This window comes from Actinia tenebrosa, unplaced genomic scaffold (assembly GCF_029948245.1).
Source record: "Actinia tenebrosa isolate PJP-AT-01 unplaced genomic scaffold, QUT_ActTen_1.0 PGA_scaffold1__47_contigs__length_23844297, whole genome shotgun sequence".
Lineage (NCBI taxonomy): Eukaryota > Metazoa > Cnidaria > Anthozoa > Actiniaria > Actiniidae > Actinia > Actinia tenebrosa.
In genome coordinates this window covers 13,343,867-13,370,398 of record NW_028292578.1, presented here as the reverse complement: position 1 = coordinate 13,370,398, position 26,532 = coordinate 13,343,867, and the positions used below count along the sequence as shown (strand labels likewise).

Genomic DNA, 26,532 nt, shown 5'->3' with positions numbered 1-26,532 from the left:
CGTTATATCTGATGGTGTATATGGGTTGCCTGTGGTTTGCCAGGTACCTCAGCTATCTCGTGACTTCCGCAAGACAACAACATCTATTAGAAATGAAATGTTTTTCCTCTTCGATCTTACGATTTTTTCAGTGAATCTAACTCATACAGGCAAAACTCATGAGCTTGGACGTGTTTCCTCCCTCTAGAATGGAAGAAATCCAAAGTGCAAACGAAAGGACAGCTTTACTGGACAAGGAAAAGTCAAGGATTAATAATGAACTTGGCGGAAGTAAACCCATTGATGGCTTGGAAAGAACAAATAACGCGACTTGGCCGATCTATTTTATTATCTTGACTATTATGCTCGAGAGAGCAGCATATTATGGCATCCTTTCTAACTTGGCGTTGTTCTTGTCTGATGATTTAGAGCTTTCTCAAGTTGTAACTGTAGTTAGTGTGTTCATGTTTACTGGTATGGCATGGCTGATGTGTACTGTGGGTGGTGTAGTGGGTGACTCTTATACTGGCCGATTCAAGGCTATACTTGGCAGCTTCATCATCTATATTATAGGAGCCTTGCTGCTTGAATTAAGTGCCCGTTTTTGTGATAAAGATGCTAAAGTCACGATCTGTAAGAAACTTAGTCAAAAAGGTGCATTCATTCTCTGCACTCTATTTATTATTTCCATCGGTGAAGGTGCTTTCAAGTCTAACATTACAGCTTTTGGCGCTGAACAGATTACCAGACAAGATGACAAGACCTACAGAATGTACTTTAACTGGTTCTACTGGGGTATTAATATCGGTTGCTTCATTGGCTATAGTTTTCTAGCTTTCACTCAACAGTACTGTGGGTTTGTTATTGGTTATTACCCACCTGTAGCATGTCTTGTTCTTGCTTGTATTCTCTTCTTGATTCCTAAATCAAGGTACAATGTCTACCCATTAAGTGCAAATGCCTTTAAGAAAGTCTACAACGTTATCAAAGAGGCTAAATCAAGAGGGAGATCCAATGCTGAAAGGTATGGGATAGTAAATATTATGTACTTATTGACTGAGTGGGAGGGCCGTACAGAAAAATACTGAGCACACCGAGGTCCATACAAATGACAGAGAGCCAAATATCTTCCCCTACGCCCCTACCTAACTCAGTCAATAAGCATTTTATCATATGACCCTCATTAAAAGAAAAATAATATGGTCGTAGGTTTTCGAGCAGGGCTGTAGGGATTCGTACCTCCCTGCTCACTCAAAACCGTACGGCCCTGCTCACGCCATTTTCCCTAAGGTTTTTTTGAGAGGTCACGCCCAGGCAGATACAGGTCATATGATAAACTACAAGACATTTGGCATATGTCTGCTTTATACACTTAATGTCTGGTTTCAATTTTGTTTTCCTGAGAGTCGCAACTGAGGGAAAGCCAGGGGACTTATTTTCACCATTTTATCAAGTGCAACTTGTATCCCAACCAGATACTTGTTTCTTGATCAGGACACATTTCAATTTAGCCAGTATCACATGGTCATCTTTCAACCAATGAGAGTTTTCATTGTATTGGAAAAATCCATAGCTATATACTGTAACAATGAAAGATGTAATCCCTAGGCATGCCAAATCATCTTTCATCAATTGAAATGCTCATTATAAAATAACAGTATATATGTTATAAATATCATGTTGTAATTGGTTGGGAGTGCATGCTTTATGAGAGCACACAGCATGCGCACACATTTTCAGTTACATCATTTCCATCCAAAATAACGGTTATTGTAATTCTGTCATATTTTATTTAAAAAATAATCAGTCATATTATTTACTGCATACAAGAGTTCTAATGATGTTTTTTTCTAAATCAGGGTGGGTTGTCCTGGTCTAGAGGAGGTAATGCCAATGCGCAGCTGGTTAGATAGAGCCATGATCAAATATGGAGGAAGTTATTTGGATTCTGAAGTTGAAGAAGTCAAGAAACTTGGAAAAATAGGAATCATGTTTATTATCCTTGTTCCATATTGGATGATATATTTTCAGGTAACTGATGGAGTGTGAAGGTCATATTGGGAAGCATGGGTGGTGTGTGCTGCTAATGCATCACTTGTCACTGTTGTGGTCTGGGGGCCGGGGTTAAATCCCTGGGCCAGCAATGATATAATGATGTTTGACTAGAGTTACTTGTTGGTTCTCTCTTGTGCTTCAAGGGTTTTCCTCTGGGTTCATCAGTTTTCTTCCCTCCAATTCTAACACTCATGAGCCTCTGGTTTGGGATACCAAGCAATAATTGGTCATTTACATGTTTTCTATTCTTGCAGATGAACTCTACTTTCTTACTTCAAGGTCTCCACATGAACCTACACAGCAATGACATATCCAATCAGTCATGTCAAGATAAAGATAAAGCCATTATTCCTGCAGCTAGTCTGTCTTTAGCAGATGTAGTTGTTGTCTTGCTAGCGATCCCACTGATGGATAAGATAGTTTATCCATGGCTTGACAGAAGAGGATGGGGAATAACATTATCTAAGAGGATACTTATTGGTAAGATTGCTTTTGTCTCTCACTGCTGTATGGTTAAAGCCTTAGCAGTCTGGCTGAACTACACATGTACTGTGAGTTTGTTTCTTTTGACATTGTTTCATCTCTTGCGATGAGGATTTTTTCCAGCTATTCTAGTTTCTCTCTACTACCAGTTGTGTACTCACATCTCACCTCTGGGGTCCTATCAGGTTCAATTCTCAAACTCAGCATGACATGTGATCAGAGTTTGTTAGTTTACGTCTCTCCCCTGATTCGAGGGTTTTCTCTATATTCTCTGATTTTCCTCACCCCCTTTGCAAAACCCAACACCATAATTTGGTCTGCAAGTTTGCAACACTCTTACTTAGATTTGCTCAAAGGTTGGTGGAGGGTTTGATCTGTGAGTTAGGTGTGCCCTAAGATAGATCAACCCAGAGATATTTTCAGGACTAAATAAAATTGATTTTGTCACCAGATGTGGTTTTGAAAATGTGTACTAAATATGGTAACTCTGCCTTGTATGTATTAAACCATGTCTGTCTTCTTATTGTTTGACAGGATTTTTATTCGCCACAGCTTCTATGGTAGCAGCTGGTGTAGTGGAGCACTTTAGAAGGGGTCTTTTAGATAAACAGAAATTGACGCAATGCATAAATATTAATCATAATTATCCAGCAGTTGACATGAGTATTTTCTACCAAGTACCTCAGTATGCTCTTATTGGAGTAAGCGAGGTGTTTGCCAGTGTTGGAAGTAAGTATGTTTACCACAGCATTCATACTACTAGCTAAATGGTAATAAATAAATTAAAAGGAAATTTCAAGGAACGGATAAAAAAGTTTCAGGACCCAGAGATAATACACAAAGTGATTTTACCAGCCTCTATTCCTCCATTCATAGTTATAAGTTAATGCAGCAGAATGGTTTGGAAACTCCATAGAACAAAGTTATTGTTTTGTGTTAGAGGTTGAACCATGCCATCACGTGATACTGACAGTGCACAATGGACCAAAGCAAGTATGGCTGAAAATACTCATTTCCTTATTATTTTCATGTATGAACATTTTGAAAGTGAAAACTTTCATTCGATGACCACAAACTATGCAGATAAATATTTTCGCGCAGATACAGTTAAGTTTGTTATATGCTATCTCACTTATCATCTAGTAGGCGATTTCCTTTTCAATTAACAATTAAATATTATCATATAGGATTAATTAGCAAATAATAATAACTATTTTGAACGTTTTTGTAGGGAAATATTTCTATATTCCCTAATACTGTGAACAAATTACGGAACAATAATTTGTCCTTGTCTGTGCACGGTTAACATCATATAACGATGGATAAAGTCGAACAAAAACCTTAGAACAATAGGTTTCCCAATCATTCCGCTCCATTAACTGTGCTCCATTGCATGCCGTGGTATGTTCATGAAAGATGAATTTGAGAAGAAAAAATTAATTTCAAAAAGTTTTCCCAGGCCCTGGAAAATAAATTGTTTACAGTTTTAGGAGTTTTCCAGGTGTGAGCCATGGAGTAACCAGTTTCTAAAAATATTCTTTTTAACTCGTCATTTGCAGGTCTGGAGTTTGCCTATCAGGAGGCACCCCAATCGATGCATGGTTTTGTCATGGGATTATTATACTTAGTACAGTCTGTAGCAAGTCTTCTTGGTGCAGGGCTATACGCCTTCAGCAGTACTAAAGTTCTAAAGTGGGTAGACAATAAAGGAAATGCACGGTCGGCAAATCTCGGAAAATTGGACAATTACTTTTATCTATTAGCAGCTATTATGTTTGTAACTTGGTTGATATTTGTAGTACTCTCTGTTAAGATTGATTTCAAATATCGAAATGAATCACTGGCCGCTGTCAGAACAAAGAGAAGGTCAAGCAACAAGCGTGGACGCTCTTTAAGTAAGATGACTAATTCTTACCCATCTGTTATAACGTAACTGTAGTCTTATAATTTATTTTTATGAGCATGTACATGTACCAGCTGCATAGTCCAGTCAGGAATAGAATAGTAGACAGTTAGGGAACGCAAAGCGATTAAGGGCTGCCTCACGAGACGTCAGAACAATACTCGGGTCTTAAAGTAACTGAGGAGAAGGTGCTGCATGCTTTCGTAATAAAAACTATTCAAATGATAAGATCTTCACGTGGCTTGAATGACCACGTAAAATGGCGGTCCCGTCTCTCCACACTTCGTGCTAAAAGTCTATCGTGCAACACAGGCTGCGGGCAAAATCTAAAATAGAACGCAGTACATCGATGAAAAAGGTGACAAAATTTTAATAAAACAACGTAGAAAATTTGTCTAAATTAAAAAAGGTCACTTAAGGATAGTTTAGAGTCTTTTCCTTTACTTTTGAAAGGCGTTACACCATTCAGCGTACTGTTCGAGTCCCGGTCATTCTTCAGCTCAGAGATATAATCGTGTTGTCCAGTATCACTCTGAGAATCATGGATTTTCATCAAGTGTTGGTGAGCTTTTGTGTAGGTCTGAAGAACACGAGCGTGGAACTGCATTTCCAAAGTAACAAACTCTCGTAGTATCCGCCCACAGTCATTCAGCTTTTGCTTCTCAAAATCTTCCATTTGTTGGTGTAATAAGTTCCTGGCATTTCTCGTCATGATTTCAGCTTTTTCCAGTCGTACCTTTGTCTCTATTATCTTTCTTGTGTTTGTGGGGTATTTCCCTTGTAATCGTAGCAGATCGGCTTTTTCGTTGTGTTCTTTGACTAGCAAATGGTTGTAGTCTCTCACTTCTTTCTTCGTTTCGCTACGTTTTGTCTCATACACTCGAAAATCGCTTGCAATACGTTCGCGCAGTTCGCTAGCTAACTCTTCTCGATCCCTCTGTACAGACGTTAAGCAATTTGTAAACTTTGTAGCTTGTATCACAATGTTTTGTTGCTCCAAATCCTCGAAACTAGTCAATATAGTATTAGCCAAGTTGTTACCTTTTCTTCCCATTTTTTCAGTAGTTTTAGCGTATTTCTCGAAGAACTTGGCAACCTCCTCATAATGGTTTTCAACCAATTCCAATTGATTTTTGTACCTTACAACTTCTTCATCCTGGAGAGAATGGCTTAAACTTAAACGTCTTAGCATTTTGACATTCGGGTTCTGCGACTTTAATGATGTTCTTACCTCGAGAAATGAACTGAAATAATTTTGAAAAATGCGGCGCGCGCACTTTATGATAACTGTTACGTCATCCAACAATACAGTGACGAATTCCACCCGTCCATGATAACAAATTTACGAAGTTCTCAAAATATTCCTTGGTGAATTTACCGCGATAGCGAAACCGCTTCTGGAACCCATGGTGAATAGACCTTTTAAGCTTGGGCGTATTGCTTTCCTATTTCAGACCACGTTTCATTCACTACAGTATTATTTCTTTGTTTAACGGTTGCGCATGAGATGACGCATGAATCACAGGCTAACCACTCTAATAAATGAAGGAAATACTAAATGGTGTCTTGTCTTTGTCTTTTTATTCGCGCGCGCTATCCATTTTTTGTCATCTCACCTACCCCCCTTGGTAACAATTTTGTATACGCTAGTATATTGTATAGTAGAAAAACAAAATTGTTACCAAGGGGGGTAGGTGAGATGACAAAAAATGGATAGCGCGCGTGCATAAAAAGACAAAGACAAGACACCATTTAGTATTTCCTTCATTTATTAGAGTGGTTAGCCTGTGCATGAATATGGGGAATCTTATTCTCAAGAGAACAAGAAAATGGGAAAACATTACGCCAAAGCTGAAAAGGTCTTTTTGCAAAAGTTCTAAATTCATAAGATTTAAGGCTTAATCCCTCAATCGTCTCCGGAGGTGGATCTAGATTACCAAGTTAATGGATAAAAAAAACTGACTAATAAATATATCGAAACTGATTAAAGCGCGAATAAAACTTACGAACACCACCGAATCTGACAAAGAGACCATGAATGGTCTCTTGGTGCGACCCATCCCTAGGATTGGGCGCGCACCATAGTAAACAGCGTCCTCACCATTACAGACCCTCAGTACTGATGTGGCGCACCCATGTAATACACACCTGGTACCCAAATATAAGTATTTTATTGCCCTAATAAATTCATTTACATTAATAGATTATCAACTCTGTACATATAATAATGTGTTTGGATCAATCAGTAATATTTTTTGGCTCTCCACGGGTCATCATCATACAGGGCTTCATCTCCGTATACTAACCGATCGAAACACATGCGAGGAAGAGTGGTAACTACCCTAGGAGTGGGACAAATCATTGTGGGCTGCACCAATCGAATGTCTTTTCTATTTGCCTTGACTCTGGCCTCCGCTGCCATCACAAACATGTCTCTATTGAAGGTAAATATCGAGATCTTTTGAAGATATTTACAGCGTAACATCAGTCGAATGAATGCGTTAGTTTTCTTGTCGGACTCCTTATCCATGTAATCACTTAACTCGAGTATTTCAAGCTTGGGGTTAAACTTAGCAAGACTGTTCAGCACTCGTTCAATTTCCATCCCACGATCAAGATAGTCCTGGCGGTAGTTGACGATTCCGAACCGTTTTAAATTTGGTAGGTTCTTAAGGCAAATCTTTAGTCCTGAAGCCGTTGCAAATCCTTTGTTGACTCTCAAAACCTCCAAAGTACTGCTACAACGTTGTGTAATGGTAACCAAATCTTCATCTGCGCCATGTTGTCCTTCGATAACATCTAGATCTAATACTTCCAATGAAGCATACTGTGTTAATGTTCTAACTACTTGACTGTCAATGCCTGGGCCAAAACTACATCCATTGATGTTAATATAAACCATGTCTTTGAGCCGTGATGTGACTGAATACACACCAGAGCTGCTTATACCAGGACAATGCGACATGTCTAACTCTTCAAGACAACTGTTTTCTAATGCGCAAGCTTCGATGACGCGGTTAGTCACGTGAGTGTATGATATTGATAAGGATTTGAGGGATAAGCAATGAAGAAAAAGACTGGGTAACGAGGTGCCCTCGATGTTATAACATCTCATCAGTGACAGAGACTGAAGATTTGGACATGAGAAAGCAATAGTAGCTATATCCTCATCCTCTATGTCCATACAGCGAGAACAATCCAGTACTTTGAGGTGCGTTGCATCGTTAAAGACATAAGGATCAAAGAACCCATCCATGGTGTTATCAATAGCAACCATCTCGATATTCTGTGCAGAAGCTACTATCTGCAACACATGCCCTACGTATCCTTGAAGTTCTCTCGCGTCTAGAACAAGAAGCTCAGGAAAAACAGCATTTGGAAGCTGTTTTTTAGGTTCTTTAATAGTGTTTCTCCTCAAATAAAGTTCTTGAAGCTGCGGGCAGAATTCAGCAAGGGTGACCAGATTGTCAGGGCTGACACCGCATTTCCAAAAAAAAAGTTTTTTAAGTTGCCTTCCAATTGGATTTCCTAATAAGTTGTCTATATCATATGATTTCAATCTGTTTAAACTGACTTGACGCCATAATGATCCATCATAGACAAGTCGTTTCCATCGTTTGCAGACCAGAGCTAACGAGCATAGCTGTGTCTGCGAGAAGTATGAGAATACTTGAAGGACGATGCTGTCTGGAAGACAATCCATGTCTGGTGAAGAAACCTTGACTTTCTTGGAACAATAAGTTTTTCTCGCCTTTCGTTTCCGTTTCATTTTGTTATTGAGGGATTTAGTCTTATTAATCGTTTATTACGTCACACCTCGCGCTCCATAACGTCATAAATACAGCGCGCGCGAGGTTTGGGCACTAGCATATTACACTTTAATGGCGTCATCGTCAAAGATTTTGATTTGATCCCAGTCTCTCTGGGTTAAATGACGGTCACTCATCACATTATCATTTCATAAGACACGACAAAAACAGTCATCACAGCTTTTTATTTGTTCAAATCGTTAATGTGTTCAAGTCTTGCCGATTAAAACCTTTTTACCAATCATATCTTAGCTTAAATAAACACTCTACTAGCTGCTATAGTCTTTGAAGTCTTCTTTTTAACTAGTGGGTTTCCTGGGTTAAAACAGACTTAAAGAAGACTAAGGTCGTTCCAAGATCATACGTTCATAAGGATGAAAGGGTACTGCGGCTGAGAGTAGCATTCAATACTGGTTTGGGCTTCCTGTGGAACAATACCAAAGGAGGCCCAACATTCCGGGTCTTTTCTATCATTCATCTCGGTAAACCGACGGCAACCGACGGCAATCGATTTATTTCGACGAAAGTAGGAATCATATCAACATTATTTACCACTGATATTGTTCTGGGCAAAACTGTTTTACACGAAAATTCATCAGAAAAACTAACAGAACTTTGTAGTGATGTAAAAACGATTGATTTATGATGAATATGACTGATACATACAAGAGTAGGTTGGTTAAGGATTATTTAAGAGGTTTCTTGTACTGTTTCTAGCTTTCTTGGTCCATACAGAAGTACATACGCACAATGCCAATCACCTGAAGACAACAACAACAAAGATCTTACATTATTATGGGAAAACCAAAACAGACAAACATTATTCCCTAAGTTAGTTAAGAGGTGTGTTGTTATTACCTCCACCAGAGAGTTTTAAGATATCCTCTGAGTGCACTCTTGATATGTTATCATCATCACATTTATACCACTCATCTGTAAAGTAACAAAGAACTATTATATTCAAGCCTGCCTGAAATCCCCTGCAGGGTTCTCCACCAGAATTTGGGTAGAGGTGTTCCGCTGGGATTCTGAAAGGGGTACCCTGTTTATGATAAAAGAACTCAAATTTGTGGACCCTGTTTATTATAAAAGATATAATTCATTGCACTGAGTTCCTGTTTCAATTATCATGTCATCTCTCATATCGTTTTATTACGACCATAATAACCAGTTTCGGTCCATACGAAAGTAGAATCCCTGAACATGACAGGAAACTCAGGAAGAACTTGGAACTTTAGTGAAATGGCATACCCTGTTTATGATAAGAAGCTCGAAAAACCATACCCTATTCAGCGGATCATCCCCTTATAGTCCATATATGGGAGTACACCCCCCCCCCCCCCCCCCCCCCGGGCTGAAATCCCTTCAAATTACGAAAGGAGGTTGTATGAGAAGTAGGGCTTTACATCTTGATAGAAGCATACAGCTGACTTGAGCCCCACACCCACCATGGAGTGTAAAGGTAATGGGAATGTACACCCACTGTGTTTACATACCATCATTCTTCTTTATCCATGCCAGGTAATGACCTGACGAAGATGATCTTCCTTGATGCGTGAGAACAGCAATCAAGTCATAATATCCACTGTTATTAGAACCAATATCTAATGACAAAATATGTGGAAAGCTGAGTAACATGGATATGTGATAGACATAGAATATCAGAAGGATATTTGTTAACTACTCACCATCAGGAAAAGAATAAGGTTCTATTGTTGTTGTTGTCTTTTTCTTGTCCACTTCCATGGCTTCTACTTTCTCATCTGTTTTCCCACCATTAGATTTTTCTTTTAAATTCTAAAATAATATATTGATAATTAATTTTAAAAAATGCATGTAATCCAGAAACTAATGAGACTTTTAGTGACCACTTTGCAAGGATAAGAAAAATAGCCAGTCATTGGACAATTTCTGGCTAGAATTGGAACTTGTCCAGTTAAATCTTTGCCCTGCTATTCATTTTGACCAGTAACATTTCTAAGCCAGAAATGTATAACCAAGCTAAAACTGATTTGGCCACTCAACATAATTGACTGACTGACCATCCATTATTTTTATAATTCTGCTTTGCGGCTTTCACATCCAGCTGTCAATCACAAGGCTGTACGTGTACATACCCTCGCTTCTTCCAATTTCCTATCCTCCATTTCTTTGAATTTACTCCTAATAGGTGTGAGTTTTTGCTGTAGTTCTTCTGTACACATGTCATACACATCCAACATAAGTGGAAACTTTACATCCTGTCAAACATCATACTATTAGCTGCCAGTTTTTTATGTTGAGCAACAATGTCAAATGCTGCCAAACTGGGAAAAGTAGAAAAAATACTGAAGAATATGAAATTCAGATTCCTCAATTGAAAGATGTGGCATACAGAATACTTTCTGAAACCATACAATGTACCTTCCTTCATTCCCTTCCCACCCTTGAAAATTCCAATCCCCCTCGACAGGGGAGGTATTGATATTTTCTGGTACTTTACAATATTCCCTCCTCAGACCCTCCCCACCCCTTGGAAATTTCAATCCCCCTCCATGGGGGAGGTATGGATATTTTCTGATACTTTGCAATATTCCCTCCTCAGACCCTCCCCACCCCTTGGAGATTTCGATCCCCCCACAGGGGAAGCATTGATATTTTCTGGTTCTTTACAATATTCTCTCCTCAGACCCTCCCCACCCTTGGAAATTCCAATCCCCCTCCATGGTGGAGGCATAGATATTTTCTGGTACTTTGCAATATTCCCTCCTCAGACCTTCCCCAATCTTCCTCCATGGGGCATATATTATTATATATATATATAATATTATTACAGTAGTACCTTAAGAATCTTAGCGTTAACAGCCTCCTTTTCCTTGAAGTAAAACCTTACAAGTTGTATTGGCAGATACGCAGGCAGACGGCTAAGCTTTGACTAAGTCATGAAAATAAAGACAATGAGATGTCACCAACTGAAAGTGTGTGAGGAAGATGATCAGGTGGTGGGTGGTGTTTGCTGCTAATGCTGCACCTCTAACTACTTCAGTCAACGGTTGAATCGTTAGTGTGTACTCACTGTTTTAACATATTCTGCATCTCTGTTCAGTGTGGGTGAGTTCTTGGTGATACTTTCCTTTAAGCGCTAAATAAAACACAATATTAAGTTTATTTATTTATTTTCGTCTGTGATTAAAATACAGGCAGGAACAGCACAACAGTGAAACAAGTTCCTGTGGGCACAAATAATACCAGTTTAATATATTCTGTACTTTAAAACTGTTAATAACATTATCTTACACTTTGTAATCCAGTGTGGATGTACTTCACCTCTGAAATCAGGAACAAAGCATTATTTTATTGTCCTTGTTGTTGTTGATGATGATGATAATGACAGTGATTAGTGGCAAGTACAGGATTAAAAATAATGCCCTCTAGGGTCAATGGAAAATGTCAAGTCAAATGACACTTAGGCTGGTCCTTTTGACCAGTCACATTAACTGATCACATTAACTGGTCACATTAACTGGTCACATTAACTGGTCACATTAACTGGTCACATTAACTGGTCACATTAACTGGTCACATTAACTGGTCACATTGAGTGATGATTCAATGTGACTGTTTATCATGTGTTATTTTATCTCATGCTGCTGCTGTTGAAGGTGGTGATAGTGATAGTGAAGGGGTTACTATTGCTATTGTTGATGTTGATAATGATGATAATAATGGATGGTATTGTTAATGGTGATGATGATGATGGTGGTAGTCAAGGGTGCTGTAGGTGATAATGAGGGTAATATTCATGATATTTGTGGATAGCAGCTGTGGTACTTTAGCTAATATTATTCTTACCTTGGCTAATAAAGCAGCTCAGTTGGAAGAGTGTTTCTTTTGACTTCACTTCTGGTTCTTCAGGGGCTTCAACACATTTCATTCTAATCATAAAGTCAAGAAATTCTAACTTACCAAGCTTCACACAAATATATACCTCAGGTTTTTCAGAATCATTTTCCTTCCCCCCAGTTATTTGGCTAAGGTATCATATCTGACATAACAAAGGATACATTGATTCTGACTCAATACCTATAAACACAACAGAAAGAAGAAGAGCATAATTCAGTTACTGGTATTTGGTTTTACAAGAATGTTAATAGAACAAGGGATCATATAGCTCCAGCTTCTAATTATTGGATATTATCATAGGTTTTTTGACTAATAGATGGAAGTTTACAATCTACTTTAGAGCCTGAGTGATAACATAAGATGATACAATCAGGGCTTAAAACAACAGCTGGACATTGGACAATGTAAGAATTGGAATTTGTCCAGTTAAATCTTTGCTTTGCTAGTAATTTTGAACAGTTATGTAGAGACAGAAATAAGGTCATGACTAAGCTAAAGCTGTGATCATGACCAGCAACTGATTGGTCATTTTTTTAAGTCCTGATAATATTAACTCCTTACCAAAATACTGGTCCATGAAACCCTTGTTGGATGGTGCAGCCTTTTCTTCAGTTCCTTCAACACTGGCTGTCTCACCAGGTAATTTCTGTTGCAATATTCTCACAACCTGTGTCCAGCATTCATTGGCATCCTATAAACAGTAAAACATGTTATTTATCTATAATAACAAAAAAATAGTGTTTTGTTAACGTTATAAAATGAATACCTGTTGAGCAAAGACTCCTTGTTCTGTCTTCTCTGCAAACTGAGGAAAAGCTTTGTGCAAAACCTGAGAGGATGAAGGTATAAAACCAAAGTTATAGCATCAATATGTACTAGATAAGTATTTCTTCATATATAATGAATGACAAAAGGGGCAGATAACAGTGATGATGATGATGACAATGATGATGATGATGAGTGACAAATAGCTATGGTATCATTGTCAGATGATGATGATGATCTAGCTTTCATGGCATATGTTTTATCATGATGTAACAGTGTCATACTGACACTCTTTCAAAAATCATTAGTTAAAAGATAAACAATACAATTTATTTTTCAACAGTTAGCCTTGAGTGTGGTTTTAATATCCTGATGGATGGTTCTATTTAATCAGCTCTTTAAATTGCTCTGACAAACAATCCTTGTTTGAGTTTCATTCACATTAATTTAATTTATCTTTTCGATCACTATTGGTAAATGTTAGAATATTACTCAAGGGAATGACACTTGTTATTACGTGATTCAACCAACCTGTAAAAAGATTATGGGTGGAAAAGTTTCAGAAGTCTTATCCATGCTGTTATACAAGTCCCTCATGGCAACAGTAACAGACTCTGGTGAACCCAAGTCACCACCGATCATTAACTGACCAGAATACCTGGAAATATTACAAAATGTTATATCTTCTTAACGCTGCACTGCACTTCTTTGAACCCTTTGACAATATTTTCAGTACTGGTTCTGCATAACGTAAATAGTTGATTGGTAAAATATTTCTTGATTTGAGTGATGCGTCTCTAAGTTATGAAGGTTTGTACTTCCATCATGCATCACTCAAAAATCTGTACAATACAATACGAACAATTGCTTACTTGGAAAGATTAGTCTTAAGTTCAGGTACATTACGAAGACATTGTATTGTGGCATTCATGTAACAGGTGTTACCAAGATTGTTCAGTCCTGCTGGCAGTTCATACTAGAAAATGAAAAGCAAACATCACTATGTATACATATCAATAGGTATTCCAGGTATTTTAATATGCTGCATAATCCAATTAACTAAATAATTAATTCAGACAGTCAGACTCTGTAATGCATCAGTCATTATGTCTGTCTGCCTGCTGATCTGTCCATCAAAATCAGTCTGTCAATTCACTGACATTAATAACTTTCTGGAGTACAGAAAAAGCAAAATGGCTGGCTCCAGGATGAGAAAGATTCCCATTTTACTGTTGTTTGACTTACTGCTGAGGCAAGTTGAGAATCAGTCATATCTTCTACAAACATGGTCTTCTTTTGTGGTGCTTGAGGTATCTCTCCAGCTGATCCCATCATCATTAATGTCACTCCCTATATCCAACAAAATAAATAGTAAGTCACATGTCCTTTTATTTGATGTTATAGGAAAAGTAACAAGTATGCTGTACTAGAAAGCAGTAAGCTGTTTTTAAGTTGGCAGCCTACTATAGAAAATGAAGCTACTGTACTGTACTTCTTTTCTTCAAAAAATATTGATAAGTTTATGTTTAATAGTGAATATCTCAAAAACAACCTCAGGGAACCCCTTTTTTCTCATGTTGTAAACACTACTTAAATAAAAACAACAGCTTGTCTTCATACAATCACTTATTAATCATGTAAATTATGTAATGGATCACTGGTGCATCTTTCCTTTATAAATTTTTCTGTTTTTTTTGGGGGGGGGGGGGGGGGGGAGATAGCTTTCTAGTTTCTAGTGGGTTTGGAGTTTTTAGTTTCTAGGGGGGAGGGGTGGGACAGATTTGACATCAATAAGTATTCATTAGTCCTAGAATTGATTTCAATATGTAGATATTGATTTTGTTTCTATATGTTAGTTAGGTTAGATAGGTGCCCCCAATCAGCTGACTGTTTCTGTAAACTAGATTTTATGACATGTTAATAAATTATTAACTATTATTATCATTATTACAGTTACTTACATTTTTGAGTTTAAAACTTTCCCAGCTGTCATCCTGTATAAATAAAGGTAACCAGTTATACTGTAGCAATACTACTACCATATCTAAGTGCTACTGCGCAAAACTCTTTTATTATTTACAAAAATAATTAAAATACTAATTAAAATGAAGGCTGCAAAGAAAATTGGCTGATTCATTATGTCAGCAGAAAAATGTACAAATGTACGACTAATACACATTTAAACTTCAAAGTTTTGAATTACCATTTACTTTAACTAGGAATGCAGCGTATTCACCTTTAGTACAGCTCCTTTCAGCATGACTTTTTGACGTTCAGGAGGTACAGAAGAAAGAGCAAATAACTGGGCCTTGAACACTTCCGTTGGTTCGTCTGTATTCAGCTCCACATTTTCAAACTTCTCTTTTCCCCACTTTATGTTCACTAAAACAAACAAAAACTAGTCAGTCGGATAACCAGTAACCCTAAGTACATTTAATATTATCAAATCAAGGCTTACCTCTATAAATAGGCATTTTCGAAGAGATTTTTTGGACAGAAATTAAGAAAATTCTTTCAGATTTTTCAACACGAGATTTGGTTTCCCAGGGAAGTACGCTGACTTGTACTGATCGCGGTTAATTATATGGCTTAGTCCCTCGCGGTCTGCTGTAGGAACGCCTGGTTAAAACCTGCCAAGTGGAAAATTCAAAACATTTTCAAGAATGCAAAGTATTTTCAAGTCCATTAATTTTCAATGTTTTTAACAAATGAATTTGATATTGAGTTTTCTTGGATTTCTACATGGGTTCTAATTGTTCTGGCTTGAAAGCTGGCGGCGAGTCGTACAGTTTGGCTGGCGATAAGCATAACAAAGTTCATCATGAACCCCAGCATGGACACACAAACACTCCTAGAACAGCTGTTGATATAACAGATGCAGGAGGTAATCATGCTAATATGCAAACTGATAGTAATTTAGATGCAGAGGAGTTGAGTTCATCTAGAGATGTAAATCTGCAAGTTTCCCAGGACGAGAAGCCTCAAGCCCAACACGAATCAGGAGTTGGAACGACAACGATGGACGGGACAATGGTCTCTACTCCATCGACTAATGCTCAAAATGTTGTAACGTCTTGCAATGGCCATGCTAAGATATCTGATGCTGACTTTTCGAAACTCTCTAACATAAAAGAAGACGAAGCTAATGATATCGTGAATGAATGTTGGGTAAACATCGAGAGAACCTGTGACGTTAGTGCGGAAGCGAACAAAAACGTATTAATTCATGCTACAGGATGGAGGGTTGTGAGGTTGTTTGTGTCATCTACGTTTGCTGATTATCATGCAGAAAGAGAATTGTTAGTGAAAAAGGTATCCCAAACTTTTGATACATGTTAAAAGAATTCCCATTTAAGTCCCATACTTTTGTTCATTTATTTAATATTCCATTTCATAGGTTTTCCCAGAATTGCGTGAATGGTGCGAAAGTCGTCATATTCAGTTGATAGAATGTGATTTACGGTGGGGTGTTCCTAAAGACTCTACCACAGAGATGACAATCAAGACTTGTTTGGGAGAAATCGATAGGTGTAAAGAAGAATCTAATGGGACTCCTTTCTTTCTTAATATGTTGGGTGAAAGGTAGAGTAACATGGTCAACAAAATGCATGATTCTCACTATGTGTGTAATGCATGGTGCATTTATCCCATCCATTCAGCCATCCATCATCCATCTATCCATCCCATCAATCCATTCACTCACCCACGCCACCTGCAGGGACACTATGGATATTACATTACAATGCATACCCATCCATCCACCTAGATCCATCTCATCCATCCATCCATCCATCCATCCATCCATTTTTCATCTATCTTCATATTTTCTATCTAAATGTTGACAATAATCTCTAGGTATGGTTGGATGCCAGGTCCAAAGAATATTCCCCAGGACATACAGCAACAGTATGATTGGGTTTTTCCTGCCTCCATTACTCACATGGAAATCCTTCATGCAGCTTACAGAACCAAAAATCCAAATGCTGCATTTTTTATCAGGGACCCTAGTTTTCTGGATAAGATTCCATCAGACATGCAGCCATCATTTGTTGATGGTTTTCCTTTGAGTAAAGTATCACTCAAGGTAAGTACTGCCCACTTTGTTTTATGGCTTTATGTTATTTTGTTGGCACTTTTTTTAACCTTTATGGGTAACCTTCCACAGGTACTTTACCCGGGATGCGACAAAAGAAAACATGGAGAAAAAAACTGCTGTTATAGTACTTATTTATGATTATACTTACAGTCACAACAGAGATCAAATCAGTAGTTTCATATTTATTTTTAGATGTTAAAGAAGAAGCTAAAAGAAAGGTTTCCCAGCCAAACATTTGAATACTCTTGTGAATATGATGGAATTGATGATTCTACAGGAAGACAGAAGGTAGTGCTTCAATGCAGAGACTCAGTTATATAAAAGAATACTATTATATATTTTACAATATGTACTTTACATGCTCTGCAGTAACAACATTTCCAACATTATGTATAAATCAACTGACATTTTTTGGTTATATGAAAATGGAGGGTGATTTACATGTGCAGTTGATTTTAGGTGAAATTGAAAGGGCTCGAGGAGTTTGGACAGAAGGTTTTGGAGCAATTTAAATCATTTATTGAAAGAACATTCCCATCGTCACAGCAGGAACTCAGCCCAGAAGAACTAGGTGAGATCAGTGAACCATATCCATTTATTCAGGTCAATTTTTCTTTTGCTTTTGTCAAACATGTACATCAAAGATATGTGGATAAATTAAGGGAGTGTCATTCCCTTTTGTATTGCGTCGACTTTGGTGGATACTCTCACAGCCTATTAACACAAATGAGTTTTAGGAAATAAGTGCTACATATTTCATTCAATTCATTATGTAAATTTCTTTGTATCCAACTCAGACCTCCTCACCCAGGACAACTTCATCAGGTCTAAAGGTTCTTTGCTGCTGGGAAGAAGCAATGAAATTGAGAGTATTGTTGAGTATGCAACTAATGGTTGTCTTCCTGGACAGTCAAGGGAGAGTTCAAACGACACCTGTCCAATACTACTTGTCCAAGGAGTTCCTGGATCTGGCAAATCATCTCTCATGGCCTACTGTACTTTGGAAGCCAAAAAGGTACACGGGAAAAAAATTCAAGGAAATTCCCAACCAATCCCCATTTTTGGAATCCGTTGAGATTCCTCTAAAGTTTTTAACATCTTAAAATCAGATAGTTTAGACCGAATATTGGGAAACAAATATTTTTTAACCGTATAAGCTGGTTTGAAGCCCAGAACTGTGACAGTAAATTTTATTTTGCATAATGTGTTGGATTTTATTTCTTGATTTCAGCTTGACTGTCTGTTATTCTATCATTTTGTTGGTTCTGGACCAGGAACTACTGATCCCATCATACTAACAAATAGACTGTACAAATGGCTCAAGCAAATCACTAACACAGGTATTACCAAGCACTTCAGGCATCAGAGGAGTAATGTTTTTTTTTGCGCAAGGTTGATAAATGCAACAGTCGTATAAAGCTGCTCTGATGCGCAGGACTCATTAAAGACATCAAAAATTTTGAACACACTGCAGTATTTTTTCAGTATATGTAGTGATTTTACACAGCCTTTGCTCAGTCAGCAGAATGAGTCTGCAAATAATGGTATCAGGACATTTATATAATCCTGAGGTGTATCTGAGCAATTTGATATGAATGAGCAGCAACCTCATGAGCTTTGATTGGTCAAAAGGTTTGCATAAGTTATGTACAGTGACCTTGCTGTCTCTTGTATGAGGATGACAAACCCCAAATCTTAAAATAAATATTCAAAATATCTTGATATTCAGAAACTGAAGATGAAGAAAAGGATAAGGACATCTCTTATGAACTCATTAAAGAGAAAATTGACAAAGTTAATGAAGAAGTCAAAAAACTGGACAAGAAAATCGTAATCATCCTTGATGCTCTAAACCAGGTAAAACACTCAAATCACATTCATCACATCATGAGATAAGCATCTAGATTAGCCTTTGTGCAGCACACAGTTATAACTCATCTGGTTTAGACTTTTTTAAAGGAGAAAATTTGGGATACATGCAAGCTAAGCCAGAATTTACACACACACACACATCCAGAGCTAGACTTAGAGATCATTTGACATTTTTTTGTTTTTCAAGTATTCTCGGAACATCAGTTTTTCTTTGTGTGTGCATTAATACGGCCTTGTTCAGTATATTAAATTATTACTATTCTTTACTTTTTTTCATTACTGAGTTAATAAATTAGTATGTTTGTACTGCTACTGTAGCTGTCTGATGCTGACAAATCTACCCATCACCTCTACTGGTTGCCAAATGCCTTCCCTTCAAATGTCTGTTGTATAGCAAGTGTTGTAGAAGGAAGTCGGTCTGCCAATATTCTGCTTCATGAAGATAGAAATCCAAGGCCACTAGAGCTGCATGTTGGTGCTTTAGATAACTCTGCCAGGAAAGAAATTGTTCAGCACATCCTTGGTGCATATAACAAGGTACAGATACCACACTTAACAACATGAACATCTGTACTTGCAGTGCCTGAGGACTGTAATATATCCTCACTGAATACCCAATATCATGTCATAGTAATTATTAATCCGTGACCATTGAGATATGAGGCAAACAGTGAGGAAGAAGGACATGAACAGCACTGCCACCAGGGAAGGGGGTGGGACTCTGCGTCCGATGTTTCAAACAGCATTGTGCAACAAGAAGTGTGCGGAGTTAATTTATACTACTCTGTGCTAATTAATTAAGGAGTGAGGTAGCTTTGCCATTTTTAAGAGGTCATCACCTGCTTCTGTGTCAATACTGTAAGTTTGATGAACCTTTTTTGTGTAGAAACTGGATGATCAACAGATGGATCTCCTGATCAGCCTAGATGGTGCTACCAACCCATTATGGTTGTCCCTATCCTGTGAAGAGTTGAGAGTGTTTGGTGTTTTTGAGAGGGTAACAGATCACATTAAGAGCTTTCCAGACTCTTTACAGGGATTGCTGAAATTCATCTTGAAAAGACTTGTTTCTGAAGATGAATCCCAAAATGTGGAAAAGGTAACAGATTATTCCCCATGCTTTTGCATTTCAAACCTGTTAAGAACCATATCATTTTTACTTCATTTTAACTGTGTTTGGCTGTCACATCCATCAACAAAAGACTCTGCACTAGAAAGAATTAGTTCTATATGACTTTGAAAGTACAAATGATCGATTGCTCGGTGCCATACATTTGACATTGTTGTTCTCTCTTGAGAAGTAACTTTGAGCTCCATGATTGGTTTACTGAAATAATATCTTCAAAATCGAACGGTTATCATGAACGTGTCATGCACCATGATTGTTCTTCACACACTTGGGATAGGAAAGTCATGTCTGTTTGAACTGCAGTTTTTGATATTTTGCAAACTCGGTAGTTACAAGCTGCATGCTGAAAATTCACGACAGGCCGTTAAAATGTCTGAGTTCACAGAATATCAAAAACCACAGTAAAATGAGTATAATATGAGTAACTTGCACAATCTCTCAGGTCCTCCGTGTCTTGGAGTGCATGAGTATGACAGAGACAGAACTAAGATGGATAATAAAGGATGGTGAGTCTGATGAACCCCTTCCCATGATGCAATGGGCTGTGGTGAGACGAACACTCAAGCCTTTCCTAAGGAACACGGGTCAGCAAGGACAAGAGGAAAGGCTGGATTTCTTTCATGCATCAATCAGTCAAGTGAGTAACTGGAAAACAGCATTCACAGATAGTCACATCAGATGCAGTTTTAGTTTGATGTGCAATCAGTGTCTTAAGTCTATCCCATCACATTGATAACATGATGTAGTAACGTATTTGAAAGGCTGTGGTGCAAAAATATCTATCTTGAATGACAGAGGACTATTCAACGAAGAACACAGTTGGTTGACAGTCGTGATGAAGCATACAAACATTTCAACCTTTTCCCAAAAGTGTGCTTTATTAGCAGCTTTTTAGTGCTAAGTTCAGCATGATGTTTGCTCCCATATGTAGGTTGTGAAGGACACACTCATGACAGATCAGCAAGAGAATGTTAAGTGGTACTTGCGAATATCAGATTATTTCCAGTACGTCTGCAAAGACAATAACAGAGCAACTGAGGCTGTTGCAGTTCAACTTAAAAATGCTGGTGCAAAAAAGAGGCTTCTTGATTACTTGAGAAATGACTATCGTCCTCGCAGGATGCAAAATGTCTGGAAAAACAAGTTTTACAAGGTAAGGGTTGTCTAAGAAGAGGCAAACCATGACATATTGGCTGTTGAATGATAGGGAGGGAGAATACTCAACCATAGATGTTATGTTTGTGAATCAAGATTCATAATCGAAACACAAATTATATTATTATATTATTTTGTTCCTCACAAGTTTCTTCAGTGTGGTCAAATAATCCCCAAAATACAAAACCTGAGAGAGGAAGTCTCCCTGTGTCAGATGTGTGGGATGCAAAACCAAGGGCTTGGTCAACTTGCAGGACTCAACAAGAATGTTTGTGTCATCTGTGGTCAGCACATCCCATCATTTTGGCAGGAACCACAACATATTGCATTATTGTGTCAGCGTCACAAGCCGATGCACGCCCCTGGAAGGAAGATATGTTTTCTGTGCAATAGACCAGCATTCCAAAATGCTACAACAGGTTACACATGTATGGTTTGTGGTGTGGGCTTTCAAAAATGTGTCAAGATGGTCACCTAGGGATGCAATAAACTACTTTCACTTACAAAAACATCGCCAACTGTCACCATCAAGGGGTTCTATCTGGAGCTCATAAGATAATAAAAGTAATATTGCACTTACGAGAACATCACTGACTGTCACCTTCAAAAGGTTCTATCTGGAGCCCATAGGATAATTAAAAAATATCGATCATTCAAGTGACTAAGATCAAATTTTGAACTTCACATGAGCTCAATCATGATATAAAATAGGCTGCCTTATTATCTATTGTTTTCAATGCATACAACTGACATGTGAAGTTCAACATTTGACTTCTTGTCTAAATCTCTAAATTCTTTGTGATGGAGTTCATACCATAAGAAGTTAACTAACAAAATTGTACAAATTAGTGCAAATTTTGTAGGTCTACAGTGTACTGAGGTGCGCTGAACTTACTATTTCTTATGAAGTTTTTCAGACTGAGACCAGATATTGCAAAAAGCCAAGACTTATGCATAAAATAAATCACATACATTCAAAATGTTATTAATTTGGCACCATATAAAATATACAAAAAAAATGTAAGGAACAATAAATAAGAATATAGGTGTCAAAAACTTGGAAAGGCACTTCTGTACATCAAGTAATTATTTTACACATTTTAAATTGCATATTTCTGATAAATCATAACAACAAAATGATGTTGATGCACATATTAATGATAAAGTAAATTAATGTTTTTATATTATGACTATAACAGAAGGCACAAAGATATATCCTCTTGCCTTAAATGAAGAACATTTCTAAGTGAAAGATTTTAAAAAAATGAAAGGTAGTTAAGTTTATCAGATGATTTCAGTCTGTCTTTTCAAACTTATTCATACATAACAAAAAATGTAGGTGAGCACAATGATGTGATCTACAACACATTGGGCATTACAACATCCTAGTTGAGTTGCTCCAACAGAAAGAGTTGGACTTGATTTCTTTTGGAATCTTCACTGTTACAGCATAGGCACTTTTGCCTTCAAACTAACTCAGACTGTTGGAAATTTGTAAAGCAATATCTATTCCATGTCCCTTGAAATACGAATACCTAAACTTTTTGCAGGTGCCACAGGATTAAGGCTGCCACTTAATCAGTCATTATCCACTAATACTCCATAGTTTAGTTAATTAAGCATTACCTGCTTGTAATGCATAACTGTCATTTCATCCCCACCCTCCCATCCATCCATCCATCCCAATACCATTAGAATATTTAGGTATCATAACATGGCAAATTATCTGGGATGACAGCTAGAAATTCTTTATTTTGAATAGAGTTTCACACGCAGGTTATTCATATTATACAATGTTATTATTTTATTATGGTCAAGTCTAGGATACTCTTTTATCTAGTTTGCTGGTCTGTGGTAACATGTGAATCTGGCTAAGTGCCAGATCTTACTTGCTGTCATACCACAAGGTTAATATTTATAATACGATGCATAGACTGCTGTCAACAGACCAGCCATACATGATTGACAAGCAATTGGTAGGTTAGGTACTTTATGGCACGGCTTGTAACATCATTAAGTTGTGAATGCATTTCCAGTGACATTCAATTGACCATTTTCATTAGGAATATCTATGTCTTCAAACAGCCTATTTCCTTTGTTGAAACTGTACAAGCCATCTAGCCCTTCTTTTGAACCATAATAAATGGATTTTACAACATGCTCAGGACTAAACGATTTTTTCTGTGCTTTGCTCTTTCAAGAACGATATCCAAAGGAACATACGGTAGTCTCTTTATTCGAATGTCATAACCTCCAGTTTTTAGCCGCTGTAAATAGTCTATTAGTTCTAAGTACATTACACAAGTTCCCTCTGCGATAAAACTGATTTTCTGATCCAAGATCCAATCAGTTAGCCGAATAGCAATTTCTCTGGCTATGGGATAAAATTCTTCAACTTTATCATAAGCAAATCCTTGTAACATTCCCATGATTTCATCTGTATCGACATACGCATACTTGGAGTAAACAGGATGACAACGAAACTCGTTTTCTATTACTGTGGTCTTTCCAACTCCCATAGCACCCAGAACAAAGATTGCTTCACCGAATAACGTTGTATTTAAGAACTGCTTTTTCCATTTTCTCTCTACCTCTTGTACTTCTGGTGTAACAATAAATTTTTCGTGATGTATCTTGGCGACTGAAGTGGTCGAAATCCCTGCAGTGCAGTTCACTTTCAATTCGTTTTTATGCTCCCCATTTTTCATCGTAAAAATACAAGACCTCCCTCGCCAAATTGATCGTACAATTTTGTCTTACAGTTAATAAAGTAATGCTTGCGCAATGACGTATCTGTACCTTTGATGACAAAGCATTTCTTACTCCTAAAACTATAGCCATGTTGTCACAAGTTAAATGTCCCTTCCATCCATCATGGCTGCCTGCTGGCTGCCTGTAGTACTGTAGGTATGTTGCGTCATGGGGTAATGAGGGGGCATGGTAAGGGCCGGATGGGGCTTAATAGCCCCACTAACATATAGTGCCTATAATATACCCAAAAATAAATGTATTTTACAAGTTTAAGCTTCCCGAAATGAGCATTTCAATAAGAAACGTTGTAAAACATTGTGTTCTTGATAAGCTTCAATATATATTCTTATATTTCAAACATAAAAAACAGCACAAAACCTATAAAGTAAACTTTAATCTCAATTTTTTTTGCAGTTTTCCCTACAATCATTAAATTATTCCATTAAGTAAATAAACTATACCTTTTCAGGGATAGAGAGTAAAAAATTGGAAATTAGAAAAGGCTAAGTTGCTATAGAAAAGACCTCGAAAAAAAACAGCTGGTTCTGACGTCATACACTATCCCAGTTTGCTTTGCAAACTGTACAATGAAAACAAAATGGCCGATCAAACGTCTGTTGCACCCAAAGTCTCTAAGGAGATTATTTACCCTGGTGAAGGCGATATTCCACGTTATGAAAATGGATCAAAGGTTGTATATATTTTTTGATTGCATTTCTGCTATCAGCAAGTTTTGAATGTATATTTACGAATATATCTTTCTAAAAATGTCAAGGGATTTGACAGCTGATTTCATACATTTTGTCTTTTCCTTACATTGTTTACTTCAGAGGTTTTGATTGTTTTATTGAATCATTTCATTTTGTTTTACCTGTTTTTCCATATGTAAGGTTAAATAAGGCTTTGCTTTTCAGCTTGGATATACTTGAGTGAAGCCTAAGTTCAAAAAAGGAAGATAATAATAATGATGTGACAATATATTGCTCTTTTCAGGCGACTTTCCATTTCAAGGTTTACAAAAAGACGGCTAAAGGCAGAAAGCTACTGGATTGCAGCAAGACACTTGGACAGCCATTTGAACTATTGATCGGTAAAAAATTTAAACTAGAAATCTGGGAAGAGATGATCAAAACAATGAGAATAAATGAAGTGGCAAGGTTCACTTGTGACAAAGAGGTTTGTTTATTCATGCTATTAGCATTGCTTATCATTCCTTTTAATACCTCTTTTTTTAAATAATTCTATATTTTTAATTGTTGACAGTGTAATAATATTTCTATCTGCAGATTGTTAGAGGATATCATTTTGTCTCTAAAAATTTCCGTAACGCAGTCAAGCAGTCCAAAGGAGAACATTCCAAAGACCATGATCATCATCATCATGAACATAGTTGTAGTCTGTCAGCTGTTAATCCAACAGGGTATGCAGATCTGGATAAATTAGCCAGAAAACCAAGAGATCTTATCTTTGAAATGGAGCTCATGTCTGTGGACAATCCAGGACAGTATGAAAAGGAAACATGGCAGATGGATCCAAGTGAAAAGCTTTCAGTTATTCCCAAGCTCAAACAGGAGGGAAATGAATTGTATGCAAAAAAGGAATATGAAGCAGCAGCAGACAAGTATGCTAAAGCTCTGGGTCTACTGGAACAGCTGTCTCTACGTGAAAAACCAGGGGATGATGAATGGGTTCAACTTGACAAGATGAAAATACCGTTACTTTTGAATTATTCACAGTGTAAGCTTTTACTTGGAGACTATTATGAGGTCATTAGACACACAAGTACAGTACTGGAAAAAGATAATGATAATGTAAAAGCAATTTATAGGCGTGCTAAGGCTCATAAAGCATGTTGGAACCCAGATGAAGCTAAAAATGACTTTAAAAGAGCTGCAGAACTGGATGAGTCACTAAAAAAGGCAGTCAAAAAAGAATTAGATGAGCTAGAACAAATGATCAAAGAACATAATAATGATGATAAGGATAAACTTAAAAAGCTGTTTAGCAGTAGGTGTGTGTGATGTGTAATTTTATAAAGTGTCCATAATTTCCCTGTCATAAAAGATTGACCTTTAGGTATGGGCAGGATGTGAAAGAAGCACCATACGTAGTTTAGTAATTCATTTATTGGGGATGGGATAGCTGCTAGGAAAGAAATTGAAGTCAGAGAGGTTTGGACATTTTTATGAAATTATGGATTAACACATTATAAGTAAGTTATTGATATAACAGAAAATATGAGAAAGTCTATTGATATTCTATGTATTTTTACTTCAATGTTTCTTTAAAATGATTTTTACCTTTAAGCTCAAAATATTATGTTTTTTCCAAATAACCCCTAGACACATCAAATTTATCAGTCGGAGTCCATCTGTAGAGCTGTATTTCATGTTTTACATATACAAGAATGGGCTTTTTATCAAGTATTATCAACATCACCAGAATTAAAAGCAATCTTTTAAATTAGAAAGAGATAATTTTTAAAAGAAGTTATATAAATGTTGTGGTTCAAAATGTCTCATGTATAGTACTAATAGGCTAGAAAACTACTAATATAAATCTACTTGATTATGAAAAAAATTATATCACGATGTAATATGATCCAAATAAAGCTGATGTAAATGGAGCAGGCTAAGAAAAATGAAAATCTGTA

At 37.1% G+C, this 26,532-nt stretch overlaps 6 protein-coding genes and 1 non-coding gene across 7 annotated transcripts; 3 read left to right on the top strand and 4 right to left on the bottom strand.

Moving 5' to 3' along the window:
* Positions 1-65: 65 nt before the first annotated feature.
* Positions 66-4,838, top strand: LOC116289665 (solute carrier family 15 member 4). Its single transcript, XM_031696614.2, has 5 exons — positions 66-1,003; positions 1,839-2,010; positions 2,289-2,514; positions 3,052-3,246; positions 4,077-4,838. The coding sequence occupies exons 1-5, from the start codon at positions 159-161 to the stop codon at positions 4,448-4,450; spliced, it is 1,812 nt and encodes a 603-aa protein (XP_031552474.2). The 5' UTR covers positions 66-158; the 3' UTR covers positions 4,451-4,838.
* Positions 4,821-5,612, bottom strand: LOC116289680 (CBY1-interacting BAR domain-containing protein 1-like). The gene has a single exon (XM_031696634.2). It carries the CDS (start codon positions 5,610-5,612, stop codon positions 4,821-4,823), a length of 792 nt encoding a protein of 263 aa, XP_031552494.1.
* Positions 5,613-6,416: 804 nt separating this feature from the next.
* LOC116289643 (uncharacterized) lies at positions 6,417-8,248 on the bottom strand. Its single transcript, XM_031696589.2, has one exon. It carries the CDS (start codon positions 8,187-8,189, stop codon positions 6,663-6,665), a length of 1,527 nt encoding a protein of 508 aa, XP_031552449.2. The 5' UTR covers positions 8,190-8,248; the 3' UTR covers positions 6,417-6,662.
* A 150-nt stretch (positions 8,249-8,398) lies between these two features.
* Positions 8,399-15,511, bottom strand: LOC116289644 (ubiquitin carboxyl-terminal hydrolase 14). The gene is made up of 18 exons (XM_031696591.2): positions 15,335-15,511; positions 15,113-15,258; positions 14,838-14,870; positions 14,122-14,226; positions 13,749-13,852; positions 13,408-13,534; positions 12,878-12,940; positions 12,673-12,802; positions 12,273-12,291; positions 12,061-12,143; positions 11,506-11,537; positions 11,285-11,350; positions 11,051-11,143; positions 10,347-10,469; positions 9,918-10,026; positions 9,726-9,833; positions 9,088-9,162; positions 8,399-8,990 (listed from the first exon to the last, which is right to left on the bottom strand). Exons 1-18 carry the CDS (start codon positions 15,348-15,350, stop codon positions 8,920-8,922), a joined length of 1,503 nt encoding a protein of 500 aa, XP_031552451.2. The 5' UTR covers positions 15,351-15,511; the 3' UTR covers positions 8,399-8,919.
* Positions 15,512-15,514: 3 nt separating this feature from the next.
* LOC116289642 (telomerase protein component 1) lies at positions 15,515-23,288 on the top strand. Its single transcript, XM_031696588.2, has 13 exons — positions 15,515-16,188; positions 16,274-16,458; positions 16,732-16,960; positions 17,165-17,260; positions 17,432-17,543; positions 17,770-17,987; positions 18,204-18,312; positions 18,702-18,829; positions 19,163-19,381; positions 19,731-19,943; positions 20,416-20,610; positions 20,905-21,126; positions 21,277-23,288. Exons 1-13 carry the CDS (start codon positions 15,619-15,621, stop codon positions 21,604-21,606), a joined length of 2,826 nt encoding a protein of 941 aa, XP_031552448.2. The 5' UTR covers positions 15,515-15,618; the 3' UTR covers positions 21,607-23,288.
* On the bottom strand, positions 22,861-24,024 carry LOC116289647 (uncharacterized). The gene has a single exon (XR_016120291.1). It is a non-coding gene; the product is annotated as an uncharacterized LOC116289647 (transcript).
* Positions 24,025-24,466: 442 nt separating this feature from the next.
* Positions 24,467-26,385, top strand: LOC116289645 (AH receptor-interacting protein-like). The gene is made up of 3 exons (XM_031696592.2): positions 24,467-24,570; positions 24,873-25,055; positions 25,166-26,385. The coding sequence occupies exons 1-3, from the start codon at positions 24,478-24,480 to the stop codon at positions 25,898-25,900; spliced, it is 1,011 nt and encodes a 336-aa protein (XP_031552452.2). The 5' UTR covers positions 24,467-24,477; the 3' UTR covers positions 25,901-26,385.
* Positions 26,386-26,532: the final 147 nt, after the last annotated feature.